We start from the raw sequence: 21,722 nt of genomic DNA on the forward strand, positions 1-21,722 counted from the left end.
CCACCAGAACGAGACGAGATTTTGACATTGATTTTGTCAGAACTAGCAGTACAAAGGTAATTGGAGTCTGTAGTTTGCGAATCGGTGTTTAGTCTCTAGTCTTGTGGATCAAGCCAACAGCAGAGGTGGGAGAACGTCAGTGCTTTGCAAGTCTCAAGAAAGTCTCAAGTCTTTAATCCCAAGCCTTGGGTCAAGTCTCAAGTAAAGACGTACAAGTCAAGACAAGACAGTTGAGTCAAGTCTGAGTCCTTACAAGTCATAAGCACTGTTTAGTGTTTAGCAAATAAAATGCTATGACCTCGTAATTTGCCAATGCATATGAAATTATCCATGCTTTGACACGTCCCGGTGTTAATCACTGCCAATATCCAGCAGACTGGCACTCGCAGAATCGTAAGCCACAGCCTCGTTGTTTGCTCTTAAACCTGATTGGATGTTAATAGATACATTCAATGAGGCACATTCTGGGGGAACATTTGGCGTCTTTCATGCAATGACATAATAACGGTCTTGCTCATTGAATAGTTTTAATGGTGACGCATTTTACTCACCGAAAATCTCAAGTATTTTCAAGTTATCAGACTAAAGTCTGAGTCAAGTCCCAAGCTATTGATGCCAAAGTCCAAGTCGAGTTGCGAGTCATTGATGATATTGTCAAGTTGAGGCCAAAGTCATCATAACTGTGACCTGAGCCTGACGTGAGCCTACGCCCCTGGCCAATCACCAATGATATTAGAATTCTATTTCAGTAGCCCGGGTAGTGCCAACTTTGGCTATTTTCCTGTTGCCTGGGAATTTTCTTCTTATTAAAGGTATTGTTATGTGTTTTTTTTAACGAAAAAAAAGTAATATGATCAGGATGTTCAGAAAGTTAAAGTAGGTCTATGAAACATCCAGTGTGGGTAGGAAGATAGTAAACCACAATGAAAGTTGCTAAATGAATACGGCAGACTAAAAGTACAACCGTTGATGCAGCCAGGAGTCATTATGACTCTTTTCAAACGTATTTGTCATGAAATGATGTGACGGGCGTGGGATATTTTGTCTGCTGAGAGGGGATGGGCAGATTGATAGGCAAGGCAAGGCAAGCTTATTTATAGAGCACAATTCGTACACAAGGTATTTCAAAGTGCTTTAAAAAAAAGACAAAAAAAAGGGTACAATCACTGCATAAAATCATTCCATAAAAACATCATTCTAAAATCATTACATAAAATTCCGTAAATCATTCCATAAAACAAAAAAAAGTGCAGATAAAATACTTTCAGGTGTCATATGCACAGTTGAATGGAAGTCTTTTTGGCCTGGATTTGAACATTGCCACAGTTGAGGATTGTCGCACATCTTCCGGAAGACTGTTCCGGATTTTGGCAGCACAAAACTGAAACGCAACCTTATCGTGTTTAGTCCAAGACCATGAAAAGACTTTTAGCAGAGCTGTTTTAAAGTCTATTCTCTGAGCGACAGGAAGTCAGTGCAGAGACCTGAGTACTGGACTAATGTGGGCATATTTCCTTGTTCCAGTCAGGACTCGAGCAGCAGCATTCTGGATGTATTGCAGCTGTTTTACATCTCGTTTATAGAGCCCGGTGAGAAGGCTTTTACAGTACTGTAGTCTCGCCTGCTGGAGACAAAGGCATGGATTAGTCTTTTTGTATCTTCATTTGTCTGAGTTTAGCTGGAGAAAGTTGTTTTGCATCCACACACTGATCGATTTGATGCAGTGACAAAGTAAATCTGCAGGATGTTCACCGTCCGTCAGTGACACGTTGATCTGAGTGTCGTCTGCATGGGAGGCATGTACAGATTGAACAATAGGGGTCCCAGCATTGACCCCGGGGGAACCCCACAGGTCATAGCCATTTGGTCTGAGACACAGTTACCAATTCCAACAAAGTACTTCCTGTCCTCCAGATAGGACTTGAACCAGTTTAGAGCAGTGCCCGAGATTCCCATCCAGTTTTCTATCCTCTTTAATAAGATCACATGGTCAACGGCAGCGCTCAGGTCTAGCAGAACTCAAACTGAGATTTTTGCCTGCATCTGTGTTCAGACGGATATCATTTGTCAACTTAATCAGAGCTGTCTCAGTGCTGTGATGGTGCCTAAATCCTGATTGGAAAGTATCAAACACATTGTTAGACAGGAGAAAGTCAGCAATTACAAGACTCTAAGACTTTTCCCAAGAATGGCAGGCTTGATAATACCAATACCGAGACTAGTATCAATATTGGATTGATACTAGGGTTTGAGATTGAATTATTTTTTTAATTATCTTCTATTTCCATTTTCACAAATACCTGTTTTTAGTGTTGTTCATATGTTACATACTGTAGTTGACATTGTTTGTTTCCAAAATCAGGGAATAGACACTGGGGGGATTTAGGGTGAAGAAAAGCCAAAGGAATTTGAATGAGAGTTTACTTCATTTTGCTCAAACAACTGCATGTAACAAAAACAATAAGGGACTAATTGTATTACTTTGCTGTATAGTTACATAATATTATAATTGATATATTGTCAAACAATATTGTTATTGTTAACAAATGTTTTCATTTGCTTAATATCTTTGTCCAATGTTTTTTTTTTTATTATAATCATGACCAACACATCTGTCAACTACAGTATTAGTATCAGTATCGGCAACACCGTTCTTGGTGTTGGTGCGTAAGGACGCAAACATTTGGAGTATCGCCCACCCCTGCTTTCTAAATCATCATCAAAACGCACAATATAAATAACCGAAGTTATTCATTTCTGCGCTAACTCCATTACATAAAAACATATTGATTTTATTTTGAAACCGTTCACCAGAAGTTCTTTTTGTGGACGCTTTTGCCGACTTGGTATCGCTCTCTCTCTCTCTCTCTCTCTCTTGCAATCGGCGGATGGGAGGAGAATGGAAACTTCAACAGGCGGTTTGAGATGTGTAAGTCCTTGGGAGACTTGAAAGGAGACGCTCACACGTGGAGTGGACAAACGGAGCGTCAACTTTTGGGGAGGAAGCACAGATAGTTGTTGTGTGACTGTAGCTTGGACAAATGCTGCCTCAGGTTCTCACTATGTGATTTCGGCTGTGTTCATTGATAAGGAAGCACAGGAAGGAGGGTCATGGAGAATCCCTGGAGGAGGACGCGGGCGGTGAGATGCGAACTGCTAAGAAGCTCGTTGCTGTTTTGTGCTTTGTCTGGTAAGGTTTTCATGGGTCTGAATCTGTTGTTTAGCTGTACATTGTGCAGTGCCAAAATATATACAGTATATTGGGAGCTAACGTTTGAAAAAAACAAACCTCTGGAAAGTTTCAATTTTAGTTTTGCGTGTGTGTGTGTGTGTGTGAAGGGTGGGGGTGGGTGGGGTTGGTTGGTGTGTGTGTGTGAGACGGGATTGTCTGTGTGGAGAGACATGAGCCAGGACTTCCAAGGACCACCCAGGAAGAGCTAGCCAGAAGCCTGCTGACAGGACCTCCTGCCGGCATTTACATGGAAATATCGCAGCTTTGCTGCTGAATTAAAAAGTCACGTTGCTGGTGCCCCTTCCACAAGGTTTCATTTTGAAGCCGGCTACAAAAGCTGTTTATTTTTCTACCCAAACTGCGAAATTAGCATAATTATATTGCCCTCGGGCGCACGTGGAAAGCAGACATGCTTGAAGTTTGTTTTCCTTTCCATTTGGAGTGATAGACTCCAAAAATGGTGGCGGCGGGTTGTGAAAGGATGCACGCAGAAATAAAACTCTACTGTACAATGATTTTGCAATTTTACAACGATTAACATGTCCCACAATGGTGTCATGTGCAGTAGCAATGGCACAGAAACTCATACTGCCAAACAAAGATTGTCAAGTAGTAGTATTAACATCGTGTTTAAGTCTTGTGTCTAAACCATGGGTGCATGTGCTGCAGGTGTCGGCGAGGCCAAGTGTCACGGCTGCCTGGAGTACTGCTGTGAAGGCTCGCCACCATTCTGCTGCTCCTACTACGCCTATGTTGGGGACGTCCTTTCGTGAGTTATCGCCAAGCTCTCATCTACCTTTTATGTAGCATGAAACTGTCTTTCAGGTTAAAAAAAATAAATAAATAAAAGTTGACCTAAGATTAGAATGAGGCTGTGCCATACTTTACACATTTTTTGGCTTCCGATCTGATTTTTTTTTAATAGTCTTGCCGAACCAGTCTGGTAGCGATGCTTTTTTTTTTCTTTCTAGTAAGCTTTTGTTACAAACATGAATTTGTGGAATTGAATATGGTTATGAAAATAGATCTTCAAAGCAACCAAAGTGTTGCTGAATGTACTTTTTTATTACAACAAAACAATGTTGTTTGGCTTTTGTAACAAACCTTTGAGTCAGGACCCTAATCCAATAAAAGGTCCAATAAAAGTCCATCTGATAAATTGGAAAATATGGGCGTGCAAAATACATTTAGGGTAGGACTAATCATTTGACATGGTTATAGATCATTTTGTGGTGTGATTTAGAATATATGCCTTTTTTTTCTTTTTAACAAACTCTCTTCAACGCAATAGGAATTTATTGACGGTCCCTCGTATAAAAAAAAACAGCAGTTAGGGCAGCACTTCCCATGCGAGCTCCCCGCACCATGACACAGCAGCCCGGGCAAAGTGAGGGGGGACTACCGTTGTATCTACGGAGCCGAATATTCAACGTCCAACGTGAAACTAACTTCACCGCGGTGCGTGCAGGTACATGTCTGCATGGTGGTGTTGCGTTTTTGTCTTCTTGCGGGTGGCCGGAGTCGAGTGGCAACCAGCTTTGAGGCGAATTACCGCACCTACCATGTTGGAGTGCGGCCCAGAGTTACGAACGTTATACGGCAACCGGATCGGCCCCATCCCGGGGCGGAAACTGGTATTATCCGGTCTTTAAAATACAGCGATCCCAGTCCTGAAGATGGGATCGGGACATCCCTAGGTACTTACACTTCAATATGTGCGTATTTGGTTCATTAAGGGTGCAAATTTTGACAGTGGAGTGATGTCCCAAATCCATTACTGTTGTTGCGCACTTACTAGGAATGTGTACCGAAACTCGGTGCTGATGTAAACTGTAGTAATTGGTGCCTCATATCGGTGCTAAATTAATGCAGACTCAGCCGACAGCAGCAAGTGTCTGAGGGTGATGTTGTGCAAGAAACATCTTGTAAGTCTTGACAGAGGTAGGGCCAAACGGTTTTCATACGCCGCAGTTTTCATATGATTTGGTTTTCGGTGAAAATCTTCACCCAAATTTTGCGTACACGGTCTCGACTGTTGTACAATATTGCTCATAACAAACTAGCCCGTTTTCCCTGTACTGTGTTGTTCTGCGAAATCAAATGCCCACACATTATGCGTAATGCCACGGGGCCAAAAAAAGTTGCCAGAATTTTGATGAAGAAGGTGAGACGCAATGCGTCTGTGTAGGCTCTCAGTCGTACAGGAGTTGTCCATCGAGGAAAAGGCTTCTTGAGACGTCATCTGTACTTCTGTGTAGAAGGTGTCGGACGTTTCGCTCCTCATCCGAAGAGCTTCGTCAGCAAACTAATAAGTGCTGGCCTAAGCTACCAGCACTTATTAGTTTGCTGACGAAGCTCTTCGGATGAGGAGCGAAACGTCCGACACCTTCTACACAGAAGTACAGATGACGTCTCAAGAAGCCTTTTCCTCGAAGAAGGTGAGAGTTCCATCCATTCGTCATTTTTCATTCTTTATCATTGTTTTCTGCATGTAAAACTGTAATTATTCTCTGTAAAATGTATTATCTGTAGGGCTGTCAAATGATTACACATTTTAATCCAATTAATCAGTTTTAAACTGATTTCATGAATTAAATTGAATTGAATTAAATGAAATTTAAATTAATTAATCCTGATTAATCACCACTAGCAACTATGTGAAATATGCCCATTTTTACTGTATTTAATGAACAGAAAGATAAATGACAGGACAGGATTTAATATATTTGTGGGCATTAACAGCTCCAAATGAACGGAATATGTTCATCAAGCTAAACCATACCACACAAGTCTAAAAATGTGTCCGACACTAGTCTCTTTAATAGCATCAGAACAGTTGAATCACACTTTAAACCATGTTATGATGAGCAATGAGGGGTTGCATTCAAAGACATCGCGTAATTTCAGGTGAATGTACCCTTTTTCAGTGTGTTTTCCAGCATACTTAAATGTAGCAAATTGTACATCCAAGAGTTACGGAGTGATAACAATAAATCCACTTCATGTTGTTCTTTATCTTCCTGTTTACTTACACACACACACACACACACGCACGCGCGCATTATAAAGCCATTTTTGTGATGTTCAGAGTGTCCCTGAAGGCATCTCACTTTCTTGTAATGAGAATGAGGAAGTGTCGTTCCCAGGATGAACGGAGTAGAGACGTGTGTCACCTTTACACTCGTATGAAAAGTAGACAAAAGGGAAAATAAGCTGTTGAAGACGTAAATAAGACTTGTGCTTGTGTGTTGCTGTAAATGTGTTCCGGTGCTTGGAGAGCAGAGTGGCAGGCAGACAGGAAGTGACATCGGGAGTTTAGAGTCGAGTTTTAGCTTGGCAGTAGCAGTAGGGATTTTTATTAGGGATTATTGTGGCTGTTAATTCAAACCCGCAATAAGATCAAGTCTGGTGCTTGTGTGTCTCACTGAACATTACAGTAACATTACTGACACCTGGTGACCAGTGTGGAATACTACATATCATTCACAACATCCTTGAATGCGTCTTCTGAATGCCTTATATTTGTATTTCAGTTCATTTATCCACCTTAATGATACAAAATGCTTAATTTAGGCAAGAAATACCTCAAATGTACTTAAATATGCATATTTTGTGACTAATAATAGGCCATATTCAATGACGAAACAACCTGATTTATTAATTAATATACTTTTGAAAAAATGTGATTGAGTAAAGCTGAGAAATTCAAAGTGTGGCGTGGCAAGGGATGACTGTACGTTACTTCCTAGGGAAAAAATTGCTTCAGTTTTCGTAAGTTACGGTATTCGTTAAACCTTGTGGAACAAATTAATAACAAAAACTGAAGTACCGCTGTACACAGAGTCTGACGCTCTTTTTAAACTTTACCACCGACCTTAACACACCAACAGCGGTCCTCGGTTCCAGCACAGCACACATCCTTCGCCGTCGACCTCCACAGCCGCGACACAACACTTGCTCGGTATCTACCAATCACGCTCACAGTGATCGAGGTGCGTTCACAAGCAGCAGAATTCTGAACATCAGCATGACAACACGAGTTTTTTTGCACATTCCCTGTGTTCTGTATTGCTGCTGGTTTCGCTGTGATAATAATGACAATTTCTTGTGTTTTTTATTTCATACTGGTGTGTTTATTTCTTAGTTTTCATTGTATTTATATTAGTGAAGTATTTAAATGACTATTCTGTTCGACTTGCATGTCACACAATTCCGTTGTAGTATAAAGGCATTGTTTTGGGCAACACTTTTATGTTTTCCTTACTGGTTCAGGCACTGTTGAAGCCCCGGTGCCGTTTCAAAAGTACCGATTTGGCACCGGTATGAGACAATATGGAAACGATACCCAACAAAATCTTCTTCTCTCCTTTTTAAATGTGAATTGCAACACCTCATGTCGGTCCTTCCCCGTCCGCTGTGTCGCCAAGATGGCAATGCTTGGGGGTGGGTTGGCTCCATCGCTGCACACTCAGCGATGAGACATCCTGAGAGCGGCAAACTCACCCGCCAGCTGTCCTTTTAACTTACCAGAAGAAGCCGACCTTTGGCCGATGCTCGACTTGGTTCAGCACAGCTGCTTTATCACTTTAGCCGAGTTAAGATGCACGTGTATTGACGTGTGTGCTGCATATGCTACGGCTAACACGCCCACCACCGCTTCATCAGAAATGATCGCTCTTTCAAAGCCTGACATGCCTAACATGCTGCCGATGACAATGCAATTCACACAACACAACACTGACTCACGTGAGATGCTGCGCGCCGTCTCCACGGCAACAGCCTCACTCACGCGTGACTGCTTGTGTGTTCCAGGGGCACTGCCATCTCTGGGATCGTGTTCGGCGTGGTGTTTCTGATGGGCGCGATGGCGGCCTTGTTCCTGTGCGTGTGTATGTGTGTGAAAAATGGGCACGGCGCCAGGGTGGGCGCGTTCAACACCTCGTACGTCAACACTGTGACCCATGGCTACCCAGGTGAGACCACGCTCGTGTACCTCGTGTCTGCCACTTCACGTTACCCACTCCTCTTGCAACTGACATTGCTGGATTATTACTCCGTGGTCTACATAGTCCTTTATTTATGGCCCTCAGTCTCCTGTCGGATAAAATCGCAGTTGGACAAGTACTGTATATTTGATAATACTGTAGATATAATAAATAGAATTGGCGCTACCTGTTTGACCTCGCTCATACAGTAAATCATTCAACTCTCATCCTATGACGTCACTTCCTGTCTGCCCCTCTCTCGCGTTAGAATACATTTACAGCAACAGACACAAGCACGAGTCTTGTTTACGTCTTAAATGGCTTTTTTATGTTATTATGTCGAGTGTAAAGGTGACTGTAGGGGTGTTATTTCATACCTAGAGGCTCTAATCATGTTAAAAAAGCATATTTACAAGGTCGTAAACAGTTTTTTAATGCTCTATGAAAACATGTGATTTATAAATAAGATGTAAATGTTTTCTTCAGATGTTTGAGCATATTTAATGTACAAAATGTATAAATGTGGCCTTCCAGATCTTGGATTTTTCAGGTTTTTTTTTTTTTTTTACGGCCCTCTGTGGAAAGAGTTTGGACACCCTGTACTAAGGGATCCACCTTGGCTTCACGCTCTGACATTTGAGCTGCTGTTTTCAAAACGATTCACCCTTTTCCAGTGAAATGTGAATCTCTTTCTCAGTGTGAGGAAGAACAAAGCCGCTCTTTAAAATGCTAAAAATACTTACCGCGTGTTTTGTGCCGGAGTGGGGCGAAAAAAACAGACTGTATTTCCTCATCGCGCTTGCTGGTACATTGTCTGCACGTTTAAAGGTAGCAACATCCATTTTTTCCCCCCTCAGTCTTTCATCATTTATGTATCACCTTTCATTCTCTGTATCATCTTCATGCAAGACTGGACTGGCAATCTTAGCGTGGATAGCTTTGTTGTGTGAGTCCTTTGATCGCCCCCCACCCCGCCCCTCAATTGTGGGTTGGTGCTTCTATCAACTAGTAGGTCATTTTCACAATGGTTTCAGATGAACAATTTTTAATGGGGAAGCGCCTGACAGGGTACGCCACTGAGCTTTTGCTGATGCAACACTTGGAGCTGGAGCTGACATGTTTAATGTATCTGTCTTCTCTGCTGCTTTGATGTTTCAGTGGATAAAATGAAAAGTACCCCCTGCTGTGATACTGTACCCCCTGTAGTGCCTCAGTCTGCCCGCTAGATGGCAGAATACCCCCACCAAACTGAGGAGTTGCTTCAATAATGATTCAGATTAATTATACAAAAAAAGCAAGAGAAGTTCGTCACGGTGAGATGAGAAATTATCGTTATTAATGCGCACCAAGGAGGTTATGTGTTTATCTGTTTGTTTGTTTGTTTGTGTTCAAAATAACTTGAAGAGTTCTCAATGTATTTGCTTGAAATTTTCAGGAACAGGACAAGTTTCCAACAGGTTCTACAAAATATCAAAGACTGATCCAGATAATGGAATAATTCCGGATACTACGATCCAGAATATCAAAAGATAGGGGGATGTTTGGAAATGTCAGCATAGGAAGACAACAAATGAAGCTATAAACCTGCAACAGACACCATTTTATTTATATGTATATTTATATTTGATCTCCGGATGCTTTTCTAAGTTGTTTAATTTACATTCAGCATTTACTAATTATTTTATTACTCCTGTATTTACTTTTTCTTGTCATTAATTCCTTGTTTTTATTTTATTCACACTTATTATTGATGTTAACATTTTTTTATTTTTAAACTTTACACCTTTTTATTCTTTTTTTTTTTTTTACTTTTTCCTCAAATATATATACATTTAATTTATGACACATTTTTCTCTTTTTACATGAATCACTGCATCAGATATGAATTTATTTCTACACAATCTATCTGATTTACATTCCTAATTTAGAAAATGGTGACACAGCAGGTGACGTCATAGTAACTGTGGTGACACAGAGAAGGGGTGGCTTTGAATAAACTCTACCCACTCCTTCGCAGACATGTTGAATTGTGCAAGTCTAATCGTGATGCTCCTCATTGGAACCGTAACGATGCTTTGTCTTCTTCGTCATCCACAGGCCCTCCACCTCCATACACCTACGACTGTGAGACGTACCCTCCACCTCTCCACCCTCCTCCTTACACACCAACTCAGCCTGAGCCGGCCAACTATTCCCCACCACCTCCTTACCCGAGGTGCACGAGCAAATAACGTAGAACGGATCATCGACTGGCCAGCTGAAATGAAGCTCTCCCGGGCTGATTTTGCAGGCAGGAAAGGAACCTCAGGGAGCAGGGCCGGGTGCAATAATGATTCAGCAGGCGGGTCATCTGAGCATAATCAAGGAGAGTTGAGTCGCTTTACAGACAGTGTTGGGAAAATGAATAATAATTGAACACAATGTAGGACAGGACATTGAGGTACTGCTAGCCTGCAGCCACAAAACCAAAATGCGTTATCAGTCTCTGGCTGTGCACTTCAAAGGTAGAGAGCTGCCTTTTTGAAGGTGCTGACTACTTTTTAAGCATACGAGGCAACATTATTACACCATGCAGAAAGACATGGTTTTAACTTGCTCTGTTTTTATTTTATTCCTTCATTCTGGTGTGGAAGTGGGATGTTTAATGTATTTGCAGGGTGTAGGGCGGGATATAATTTTACTTGAAACAATTTGAAGGTGAACCGCAGTCCCTGGTGAGCCACTCTTAACACATGTCAATAGTGCAACTTTTGTTATGTGGTTGATGCGAATGGTGGATGAGACTTGACTGTTTTTAATGAATAAATGACATGTCTCCTTGCTGTTTTTACTGGTGTTGTGAATTAAAGACACTGCGTTACATTACATTACTGCGTGTACAGCGTTGTTATTCATCGCCAACATGCGTTCAAGGGGCATCCCATGCGCGTGCGCGTAGGGGCCGATATCGGGGGCGAGCGCGCTAATCCCACTCCTTCGTGGTCACGTGATTTGGCACGGAGCAGCTGTGCGCCCTCTCGGTCTCGCTCACAGTCAGACAACGGGAGTCGCAGGCGCTGAAAACACGCAGTCTCGCACACGTTAAAGTGCTCGGTGAAACGCTACACGCAGGAGCGTTGTGTTCGCGAAACGATATGGGGGATCGAGTGGCTTTACTGCTGCTGACTTTTGTGGCGTCGGCTCTGGCTGTGGAGGTAAGATTTTTTTTTCCTGCGTGTCTCTGTTAAAATGCTGTGGTCCGCTCGAATGCGGCTGTCATTGGAACGAAGCTGGCTAAGATTAGCCAGAATACCGGAAGTTAAAGGAATACACCTTTTCAAAATTACTGACATGAAGTTATAAACAAAAAATCAACTAGTAATTGAATACGAAATAGTTGAACATACATTTGACCTTCTGTGTGTTTTTTTTGTAAAAGCATGGTTGGCTGACCTATAACATTTGGAGTGCTCTCTTATTTTAGTATGAAGGAACCGGAAGTGTTGGTTTAAAATTGGTTTGTCTCGGCACCCAGTGTTTAAACTCATTACCAGACCAAGCTAAACGTACCAGTTTTAAATGTGACATTTGTGATCTATTTGTCCGTCCTAATTTCATATAACCTTGCATTATAGACATTATAGTTGGCGAAGAGTCTAGTTCTCCTGTCGACGTAATAATTTTTTTTCTGGTGAAATCCTCAGGTTAAACCTGTGGCAACTGATTTATTGACGCTCGTCGGATGAATGTGAGCTATTTTTGTTTTAGGCAACTAATTTACATATGTCCGTGTTGTAAGTTAATTCACACACCCCGTTATTACGTCGATAAACACTGGCCCGTTCACGCGTGAAAGGACTAGTGAAGCAAACATCTTTTTTGTCTGGTTGTCCAGGATCCAGTGGCTAATTTTAGTTGAGTGGGCGTGTTTGGGATTGAAAAAAGATGCGACATGGTATTTACGTATCTTTGTGTTAAGGACCCCTGTGAGATTACGTAAACTCATCAAGCCGAGCGAGCCGTGTAGACGCCGCAAAAAATGAGCAATATGACCGACAAAGCAAACGTTTTCGGTCGTTTTGATGGGGAAAAGGGAAGTAAGATGGCGGCGGTGCACTGCAGCATTGACGAGGGTCGAGGAAACTGGGAAGCAATGAGGAACTGCGGGCTCTATTGTTGCCTTCTTGTGTTCCTTTCCTAAATCTACAACCTAATGCGTGTTAATATTCACCCGGTTTACTCTCAATAATCACTTTATATTACCAAACAGAATCTCTTGAAACAAATCACTGCTCATCCATTTTTGTCCAGTTGTGTTGATGCTCCACATACAAAATGTCTGTACATAATCCCATGTAAACTGACCTCTTGTTTAAGCATCACATAACCACAGGCTTCATAAACATAATAACATGTTGTATCATATAACAAGTGTGAAATAGCTTAACATCCGCCTTTTATTACCTCTACCTCCAAGAAGGCAAGCTATTATGTTCCCGGTTTGTGAGGTTGCAGGAATTTACAAAACTACCCAAGAGGTGTGACTTTTAGGCCACGGAGGAAGCAATAAAACATTGGTGCAGATCTGGATACAGGTGTGGACATGGAATGTATTTAGTCTTTTCGCCATAATGAGACTGCTTGCATGCAGTGACACACCAGTAGAAAGGACTGACTCGGTATAGAAGACCACTGCCAAGGATGAGCAATCAAATTGTACACCCTCTTAGCTAACCACCTCCAGCATATGACTACATTTTGTAATAAATTCATGCTGAGGAACTACAAAACAAATACACAAAGCGTAAGCTCCTGGTCACAGGTAGTTACACCCTCAGTGTTTCTCACACATTCCTTTAAAGATGGCGGATCGCCACAAATAGATTTGGCGGTGCCTGTTTGCCCTTCCTCATGAACAAGAAAGTTCATGTGTTGTTCTAAACGTATTTGTTTTGCTTTTTATGTTTTTACAAGTGAGTGCCACCTTGTTTGGCTTCGATACGATTTTTTTTTTTAATTGTCTTGCTGATCCGATACTGATCCTTTTTTTTTTTTTGATCATATGCTTTTGTTAGCACGTTGGCCAATACAGGAACAGCCTGGAGGTCGGGAAGACCTGGGTTCGATTCTCCCTCGGGCATTTCTGTGTGGAGTTTGCATGTTCTCCCCGTGTGCGAGTGGGTTTTTTCAGGGTACTCTGGCTTCCTCCCACATTCCCCAAAACATGCAGGTGAGGTTAATTGGCGACTCTAAATTGTCCATAGGTATGAATGTGAGTGTGAATGGTTGTTTGTCTATATGTGCCCTGCCATTGGCTGGCAACCAGTCCAGGGTGTACCCCGCCTGTTGCCCGAAGTCAGCTGGGATAGGCTCCAACATGCCCCCGCGACCCTAATGAGGATGAAGCGGTATAGAAAATGGATGGATGGAATATGCTTTTGCTACAAACATGAATTTGTATAAATAAATACGGTTATGAAAATCGCTCTTCAAAGTATTGCTGAATTTACTTTTTTATTACACAGCATGACCGACAAGATTGTTTGGCTTTTGTAACAAACCTCTGAGAGTCAGGTCTCTAATCCAATAAAAGGTCAAATAAAAGTCCATCCAAAAAGATAAAATTGGAAAAAAATGGGTGTGCAAAATACTTTTAGGGTAGGACTAATCATTTGACATTTGTGGTGTGATTTAGAATATATGACAACAAACTCTTTTCAACGCAATAGTAATTTATTGACGGTCCCTAGTATAAGCAACCAGGGGTTACAGCGGCACGTCACGTGCGCGCTCCCCGCATGGTGGTTTTGCGATTTCTTCTTGGCATAGAATACCCATATGGTTTTTAATATTGTTAGAGCCCTCAATAGCAATACAATACAATACAATAACACCCCTACAGGTCTGGGATTCAGAGTTGAGCTTTAGTTATATGCACAAATGCCGAAAATGGTCCTATCTGGAAATGTTAAAGAATCCTTTTAAAAAAAATCCTCAATCTAGACGGTGATACGGATCACCTCCAAAATGTAATCAGTTCTTCCATGTCTCATGTCTGACAATTCCTGACAATTTCATCCAAAACCATTCAGAACTTCTCAAGTTATTTTGAACACAAACAAACAGATAAACGCGGGCAAAAAAATTATCTCCGCGCTGCGCTTGCGCTTTGCACTGCGCTTGGCAGATGTAATGGGATGATTATGTCATCACGTCATCCTCCGCAACCCAACATAGCCACATATAGAAAGCAGTCCTGTGGGTATCACTGCAACCTCAGCTGTGGGTAAAAGCTGGTTTTGGGGTTACACACGTTCATCACCCATTTCACATGGTTTGTGGCAGTAATAAAGACAGATAAAGGTGATGATAATAAAAGCTCTGTTATTCCTTGGCTGCAGTTATTGTTTCGTTTTTTTTTGTTGGGTTTTTTTGCAGGCTTACATGTGTATTATGAAAGCGAGAGAGAGGCCAGAGCTGTCTATGTGTGTGATTGCACAGAATATTGGCGTATTCTGGTTTTGGGTATTTCTGTTCCACTTTCATGTTCCTACTTGCACTCGCTCCCTGTTGTAATGGGTGCACATGGAGTGAGTCATTTGGGCAGCACCTTAAGCAGAGCAGTGTCTTTGTTCCTAATCCTTTGCTTAAGTGACTCACAGTGATCTTTACCCCTTTGAGCCTTGAAAACCTCAAGGGTCGAGATGATCACGATTAAACCTTTTTTTTTTTTTTTTTTCAACCTCGTTAGGCTTGTTTGTGTACTGACAAAAACACATAGCTCCAGGAAGGAGCATTTCCCGGTGGGTCCACCCTCTACACAGTATGTTCATGTTGATTGTGTGAGTAGGATGCCATCCTTTGTGCATAACAAAATCCTGGGGAAATGGCTCTTGGATCGCCTACTTGTGTAGAACTAGGGGCGGATCGGCCCACTCCCCTTATTAGCGAGCCCTAATACCATTATGTCTGTTGGCACACACTGAGTGTTACACTGGCACCTTCTATGCTGCTCCCACTTTGAAGGCACCAAGCTCTCTTCTATCTTGTCTTGCTTCGTATCTTTAATGGTCTCTGTGTTGCTAGCCAGCTATTGCGCAGACACAATATTTACTGTTAGTGAATAAGAGTGGTGTACATTATCTGTGGCGATGATCCAGATATTGGATTGATTTCGTCCCAGGAAGTGGGACAAATCCCCAATCGAAAATGCTCTCCATAGCCCTTTTCCCACCAAAATCCCAAGAACTTTTATTACGAAGAACTTATTTAGCCAGGTAAAAGGATTCACCAATACAGTTAAAGGATTAAGATCTCGACACTTATGGAGGACGTACAAAATATCTGAACTAGGGATGTCCCGATCTACTTTTTTTGGCTTCTGATCTGATCCGATTTTTTTTTAATAGTCTTTCCTATCCGATCCGGTACCAATACTTTTTTTTTTCAATAATAAGCTTAAGTTACAAACCTGAATTTGTGGAACTGAATATGGTTATGAAAATAGCTCTTCAGAGCATGAAAAATAATGCAACCAAAGTATTGCTGAATGTACTTTTTTTTTCCTGTGAGTCAGGTCCCTAATCCAATAAAAAATCCAATAAAATTGGCAAAAATGGGCATGCAAAATACTTTTAAGGTAGGATTAATCATTTGATGTGGTTATAGATCAATTTGTGGTGTGATTTACAATGTGTCACATTTTTGTAAGAAACTCTCTTTAATGCAATAGTAATTTATTGACTGTCCCTAGTATAAACAACTAGCGGTTAGAGCAGCACTTACCGTGCAAGCTCCCCGCACCATGACACAGCAGTCCGGGCACAGTAAGGTGAAACTACCGCTGTAGCTACGGAGCTGAATATCCAACGTGAAATGAACTTCACCACGGTATACCGCAGACATGTCTGCACGGTGGTGTTGCAGTTTCTTCTTCTTGCAGGTGGCGGGAGTCAAGTGTCGACCAGCTTTGCGGCGCATTACCGTACCTACCGTGTTGGAGTGTGGCCCAGAGTTACGAACGTTATACTGTAACCGGATCGGCCCGATATTATCTGATCTTCAAAATACAGCGTCTTGGCAGCCGATCCCAATCCTGAAGATTGGATCAAGACACCCCTAATCTGAATGTGTGTGTTGGCCGCACTAATTGCGTGTGTGGGGCGCATGCGTGTCGCACGACACACATAGGAGTCCGCAAGTGCGACGTGCGGAAAAAATTGACATTTTGCTCAATCCCGAGATCAGCAAAACGTACGAAAGACACATGTTGGCCGCACAGACGACGCACGAAAACGTACAGTGTGTAAGTTTTGTCTTGCAACCTGAAGAAAACGTAAATGCCTGTAGAGTTTGTTTGACAAAAAACTTCTGCGGCCAGTCTACGGCTCGAAAATCAGTCCCTCATATGCACGTCCTCCGTGCGTTTTTTTGCACGAAGACCCGCCGTAAGAGCCCGTGCGACCGGTTGTGACCTAGGCTTAGTACAGATTTGTGAAAAATATATATGAGAGATGGGCCTTTTGTGTGCATAGAAAAAGTGTAGCTCCACATTTAAGTTGTATTTTATTTTTCCACAGACTCAATTGAAGTCCCACTGAATATCTTCCTCTGCAACTTCGTTAAAAGCAGTCATCTGTCTACTCTTTTGCTCTATTTTCTAAATGACTGAAATCAAGAATGAAATAAAGATGGCGAATGAGTTGAAACACGTCAAGTGTGTTCGACCAATCAGTGTTTTTGAGCACACACCCTGAAAAATTCCTGGGCTTCTGGAAAAGATCCTGGTCGCTCAGAGAAACATTTCGAGGGAAAGTTTGGGCTCTGGGGAAAGTGTCATCTTTTTTTTTTTTTTTCCTCTGTACCCCGCCTGTCGCCCGAAGTCAGCTGGGATAGGCTGCAGCGTACCCCCGCGACCCTAATGAGAAGCGGCATAAAAAATGGATGGATGGATGGTCATTTTTGTGATGGCTCAGCAGGGGTTTTTCCAAAATCCTAGGTAAATATGAAAGTTTGTGAAAAGGTAATAATGCAAAAAGTTGCACATCAGAGTTGCCCTGACTCAACATCACATTTCCCCTTCATCCACCTCCTTTCTCTGTACTGGGCTAAAGAATTCCTGACCTTTTCATGCTGTTGTTTCTGTCGTCATTGTCCCAGTAACTGGGGATGACGTGGATGTTTGTTGTTTTTTTGTTTTTTTTAAACTGAATGAGAACTTCACAACCACATTTACAGAAGTTTAGCTTGCAGCGGCTGGTAACGGTAGACCCTGAGCCGACTTCCGTTTCCACTTCAGGTGATAGCTGGTTCAGTTACACACTATGGTGTGACATCGTAAGAGTGCAACACAATGTAACCCACTAGTGAATTCAAAAGAAGAGAAACATTGCTATGTGCTGACTGGTCCCAAACGTGAAACACAAACGGCTTTGATTCATCGCGTCGCTCGTGTTAGTTACCCTGCCAGCCCAATTACCAACGTGATAGCTTTGTGTGTGATTGTGATGAGTGTTAAATAGGGCTGGGCTCACGATAATGATAATGTATTCATACAGTGATAGGGTGAAACAAAACAAAAAAATTCAGGCTTTTTTTTTTTTGCAGCCTTCAGCTGGGGTAGACTCCAGCTTACCCGTGACCCTAATGAAAACAAGCGATATAGAAAACGAATGGATATTTTAAAGCATATTTTAACCAGAATGCAAACAGCAATGGTGCGGAAACAATAAGACTGTTTTAGTTCAAAATGACTAAATAAGGATTTTTATTTTTGGTGTCTGACAAACAGTGGCACTATTTTAAACTCATTCAGAAAACACAACATCTCATGTCTCTCAGGTAGATCAACTCTGTTGAGCAGAAGCATAGCAAAAATAAATATTTAGTGTAATGGAGTGGTCAGCTAATCATTGGAAAGAGACAGAGGATGACACGGATAAGGTTGAGCAGAACGACAATGTTGACAATAAACAACATAACCTAAACACACCTTTCTTGATTGAATAACACAACATTTAGAATTTGAATAGAAAAGTCTTATTCATTTCTCTTACTAGGCGCAGTGTTGTTCGCGAGCATTGTGACAAATGAGGTGGCTTTGTGGTGCCGCCCGTGTGTCGTATTTTTGTGAGACACTCCTTACATCGTGCAAAGTCAGCGTTGTCTCATCCACGCTATAAAAGCCAAACCGAGTCCACATCTTTCCGTTGGACTTCACCTCCCAACCGCCATAACGCGGCATTTGTTTTTTCTTCTTTTGCTTTCTTTTCTTCTTCTTCTGCGACTTCCGCCCAATTTTCTGCCGCTCTTGCGAGGAGATCCTCCTGGATGACATGTAAAATGGCGACCCAGTGAGGTAGAATGGTGGAAGATGTTTATAGTGGCTGTATTTGAATAATAATGAAAAAAACGATACATGGCAAGAGTGTATTGTTAATCCATCGTAGGGTTAAATATTGCGATGGTTCGATATATCGATGTTTTGTCACACCCCCAGTATTAAACTCTGAAACTGGTGTATGGCTTTATTGACCACTTACATTCACATCGTCACTGAGTAGGAACTGCATGGAAGCCAACCCAGTGAATAACTAGAATATGTGCGCTACTGGTTCCAAAATGTACACTAGTTTCCACTTGTTCTATGCATATCTCTGAAACAGCAGCGTCATTCATCACCGTCAGGGCGTGACACCCGTCTGTAAATATCGGCAGTGTGCTGCCAGAGCGCACCCTTCATTTCACAGCTGGCGAGTAAGCAGCTGTTAGTGCCAGATTTTATTAATGCGTTTAGAAACGAGTCACGCTGACCCGCCTCTATACTCAGAGTCTGCACGGAGGCAGTGCACACTCATGCGTGTATCTGCCATTTCATGTCAAGATGATGGTGCCGCCTTGCCCTGAGAGTCCAGCCTGATTTGAAATTTGTAGTCACCCACGCAGACAAGCCAGATGCCTTCTGGACAAAAGTGCTATGGTCTGATTTGACAAAGTTTGAGCTACAGTGGTCTGAAAATGTGTTTGCCTCTTCCTGAGTTCTTATTTTTTTGCATGCTTGTCACACTGAAATGTTTCAGATGATCTAACAAATTGTAATAGCAGTCAATGACAAAACACCTGAACTTTTTATTATGAAGGGAGAAAAAAATCCAAAGCTACATGGCCCTGTGTGGGGAAAAAATGATTGCCCCTTAAAGCTAATAACTGGTTGGGCCCCCCTTAGCAGCAACAACTACAGTCAAGTGTTTGCGATAACTTGTAATGAGTCTCTTACAGCGCTGGGGAACAAATTTCAAATTTTGGCCCACTCATCTTTGCAGAATTGTTGTCATTCAGCCACATTTTTTCACATTTTCCAGCATGAAGCGCCTCTTTAAGGTCATGCCACAGCATCTCAGGTCAGAACTTTGACGAGGCCACTCCAGAGTCTTCATTTTGTTTTTAATCAGTCATTCAGAGGTGGACTTGCTGGTGTGTTTTGGATCATTGTCCTGCTGCAGAACCCAAGTTGGTTTCAGCTTGAGGTCACCAACAGATGGCCGGACTCCTTCAGCAGAATTCATGCTTCCATTTATCACAGCAAGTCTTCCAGGTCCTGAAGCAGCAAAACAGCTCCAGACCATCACACTACCACCACCATATTTTACTGTCGCTATGATGTTCTTTTTCTGAAATGCTGCTACTTTTACGCCAGATGTAATGGGTCACACACCTTCCAAAAAGTTCAACTTCTGACTCGTCAGACCACAGAGTATTTTCCCAAAGGTCTTGGGGATCATCAAGATGTTTTCTGGCAAAATTGAGAAGAGCCTTAAAGTTCTTTTTGTTCAGCAGTGGTTTTCATATGGGAACTCTGCCATAATGCCGTTTTTGCCCAGTGTCTTTCTTATGGTGGAGTCATGAACGCTGACCTTAACTGAGGAAAGTGAGGCCTGCAATTCTTTGGATGTTGTTGTGGGGTCTTTTGTGACCTCTTAGATGAGTTGTTGCTGTGCTCTTTGGGTCATTTTCGTTGGCCAGCCTGGGAAGGTTCACCACTGTTTCATGTTTTTGCCATTTGTGGATAATTGCTCTCACTCTGGTTTGCTGGGGCCCCAAAGCTTTGTGACCTTTTCCAGACTGATAGATCTCAGGTACTTTTTTCCTCATTTGTTCCTGAATTTCCTTAGATCTCGGCATGTCTAGTTTTTGAGGTTCTTTTGGTCTACTTCATATTGTCAGGCAGGTCCTATTTAAGTGATTTCTTGATTGACAACAGGTGTGGCAGTAATCAGCCCTGGATGTGGCTCGAGAAATTGAACTCAGGTGTGATAAACCACAGTTAAGTTATGTTTTAACGGTGGGGGGAAATCACTTTTTCCACACAGGGCCGTGTAGGTGTGGGTTTTTTCCTCCCTTAATAATATAAAGTGTTTCATTCAAGGTGAGCTTAAGAACACTACAGACTGGCAAGCAGACTGGTGATAGCATCATGGTCTGGGGCGTTTTGCCCCAGACTGCACAAAGTGGATGGAATGATGGACTACTTCCAAGTTCTTCAAATACACCCCAAACCAGAGGTATCCAAGTTTTATTCCGATAGTGTTGTCCCTTGAGTAGATATGATAAAATTCTTGCTGAAATGAATGAATAAATGAAATGAGACTACAGTACGATAGAAATGAAACTTGAATATAATTTACAGTAGTCGGGAACAGCTTTGCTGGCTGTATGGATTTACTTTGTGTAGTATAGATTTACTAGTGAGTATACCCCACAGTTAACAAGTCCAAATTGTAGCCAAAGTGTCCATATTTTGTGCGAGTGCCATTGATATCTAGGATTTGCTTTAATCCTCTTGGGGATGGAATTTACCAGAGTTGCGCAGGTTGATGCTGGGATCCTGTTCCATTCTTCCATGATGACATCACAAAGCTGGTAGATATTAAACTCCTTCAATACTCCACCATCTTCCACTTGAGGATGCCGCACAGTTGCTCAGTTCTTGACCACTCCATCTCTTTACCTGCAGCTTCCACAGCAAGGCAGTTGTCATCTCAAACATGTGTTTGGGGTCGTTACGTTTTTGAAGGGAGGAGGAGATCATGCTCTGCTTCAGAATGTCACAGCCCAGACATTGTACATAGTACGCTGGAATTGTTTTCCTGTTTGTGCTGAGTATAATTGTTTTGTATTGTCACGCCTGGCGAATGTGAAAATGAAAATTCCTACAGTCGAGCTGTTTTTATTCTCACTGTGCTGCAGGATTCATCTCTGCTGTTCACGATTAGGACAACTGACCTCGTTCAACAACCACGTCTCATTTGCTGCTTTGCTATACGTCGCTATAGCTAGTACGATGCTGCTGACACTTTTCAACAGATTTTCACCCATGTTGAGTTTACATATGCGACATTAATTTGAAGTAGGGGTGGCTATCACAGAATAGCACTGATTCATTCATTTCCTATGCCGCTTAATCCTCATTAGGGTCACCGGGGTATGCTGGAGCCTATCCAAACTGACTTTGGTCAAGAGGTGGGGTA

General features: G+C 42.1%; 2 protein-coding genes across 3 annotated transcripts in view; both read left to right on the forward strand.

Annotated features, from left to right (window-relative positions):
• The first annotated feature begins 2,872 nt into the window (after window positions 1–2,872).
• cyyr1 (cysteine/tyrosine-rich 1) lies at window positions 2,873–11,043 on the forward strand. Its single transcript, XM_054784334.1, has 5 exons — window positions 2,873–2,929; window positions 3,092–3,190; window positions 3,902–4,001; window positions 8,045–8,205; window positions 10,315–11,043. Exons 2-5 carry the CDS (start codon window positions 3,112–3,114, stop codon window positions 10,446–10,448), a joined length of 474 nt encoding a protein of 157 aa, XP_054640309.1. The 5' UTR covers window positions 2,873–2,929; window positions 3,092–3,111; the 3' UTR covers window positions 10,449–11,043.
• Window positions 11,044–11,205: 162 nt separating this feature from the next.
• Window positions 11,206–21,722, forward strand: part of appa (amyloid beta (A4) precursor protein a) — a 32,771-nt gene continuing 22,254 nt past the window's right edge. Inside the window, exon 1 of one of the 2 annotated variants that reach the window (XM_054793532.1) lies at window positions 11,206–11,411. In XM_054793532.1, coding sequence (XP_054649507.1) covers window positions 11,352–11,411 — 60 coding nt within the window. In that variant the 5' untranslated portion in view covers window positions 11,206–11,351. The remainder of the gene's footprint in view (window positions 11,412–21,722) is intronic. The other variant, XM_054793541.1, reaches the window with a different exon arrangement.

Source organism: Dunckerocampus dactyliophorus, chromosome 1 (genome assembly GCF_027744805.1).
Source record: "Dunckerocampus dactyliophorus isolate RoL2022-P2 chromosome 1, RoL_Ddac_1.1, whole genome shotgun sequence".
In the NCBI taxonomy this organism is placed as follows: Eukaryota; Metazoa; Chordata; class Actinopteri; order Syngnathiformes; family Syngnathidae; genus Dunckerocampus; species Dunckerocampus dactyliophorus.

Coding starts and splice junctions, on each gene's coding strand:
- cyyr1 (XM_054784334.1), top strand. CDS start 3,112: ATGGAGAATCCCTGGAGGAGGACGCGGGCGGTGAGATGCGAACTGCTA. Junction 3,191..3,901: donor GCTGTTTTGTGCTTTGTCTG/GTAAGGTTTTCA, acceptor CATGTGCTGCAG/GTGTCGGCGAGGCCAAGTGT. Junction 8,206..10,314: donor TGTGACCCATGGCTACCCAG/GTGAGACCACGC, acceptor CGTCATCCACAG/GCCCTCCACCTCCATACACC.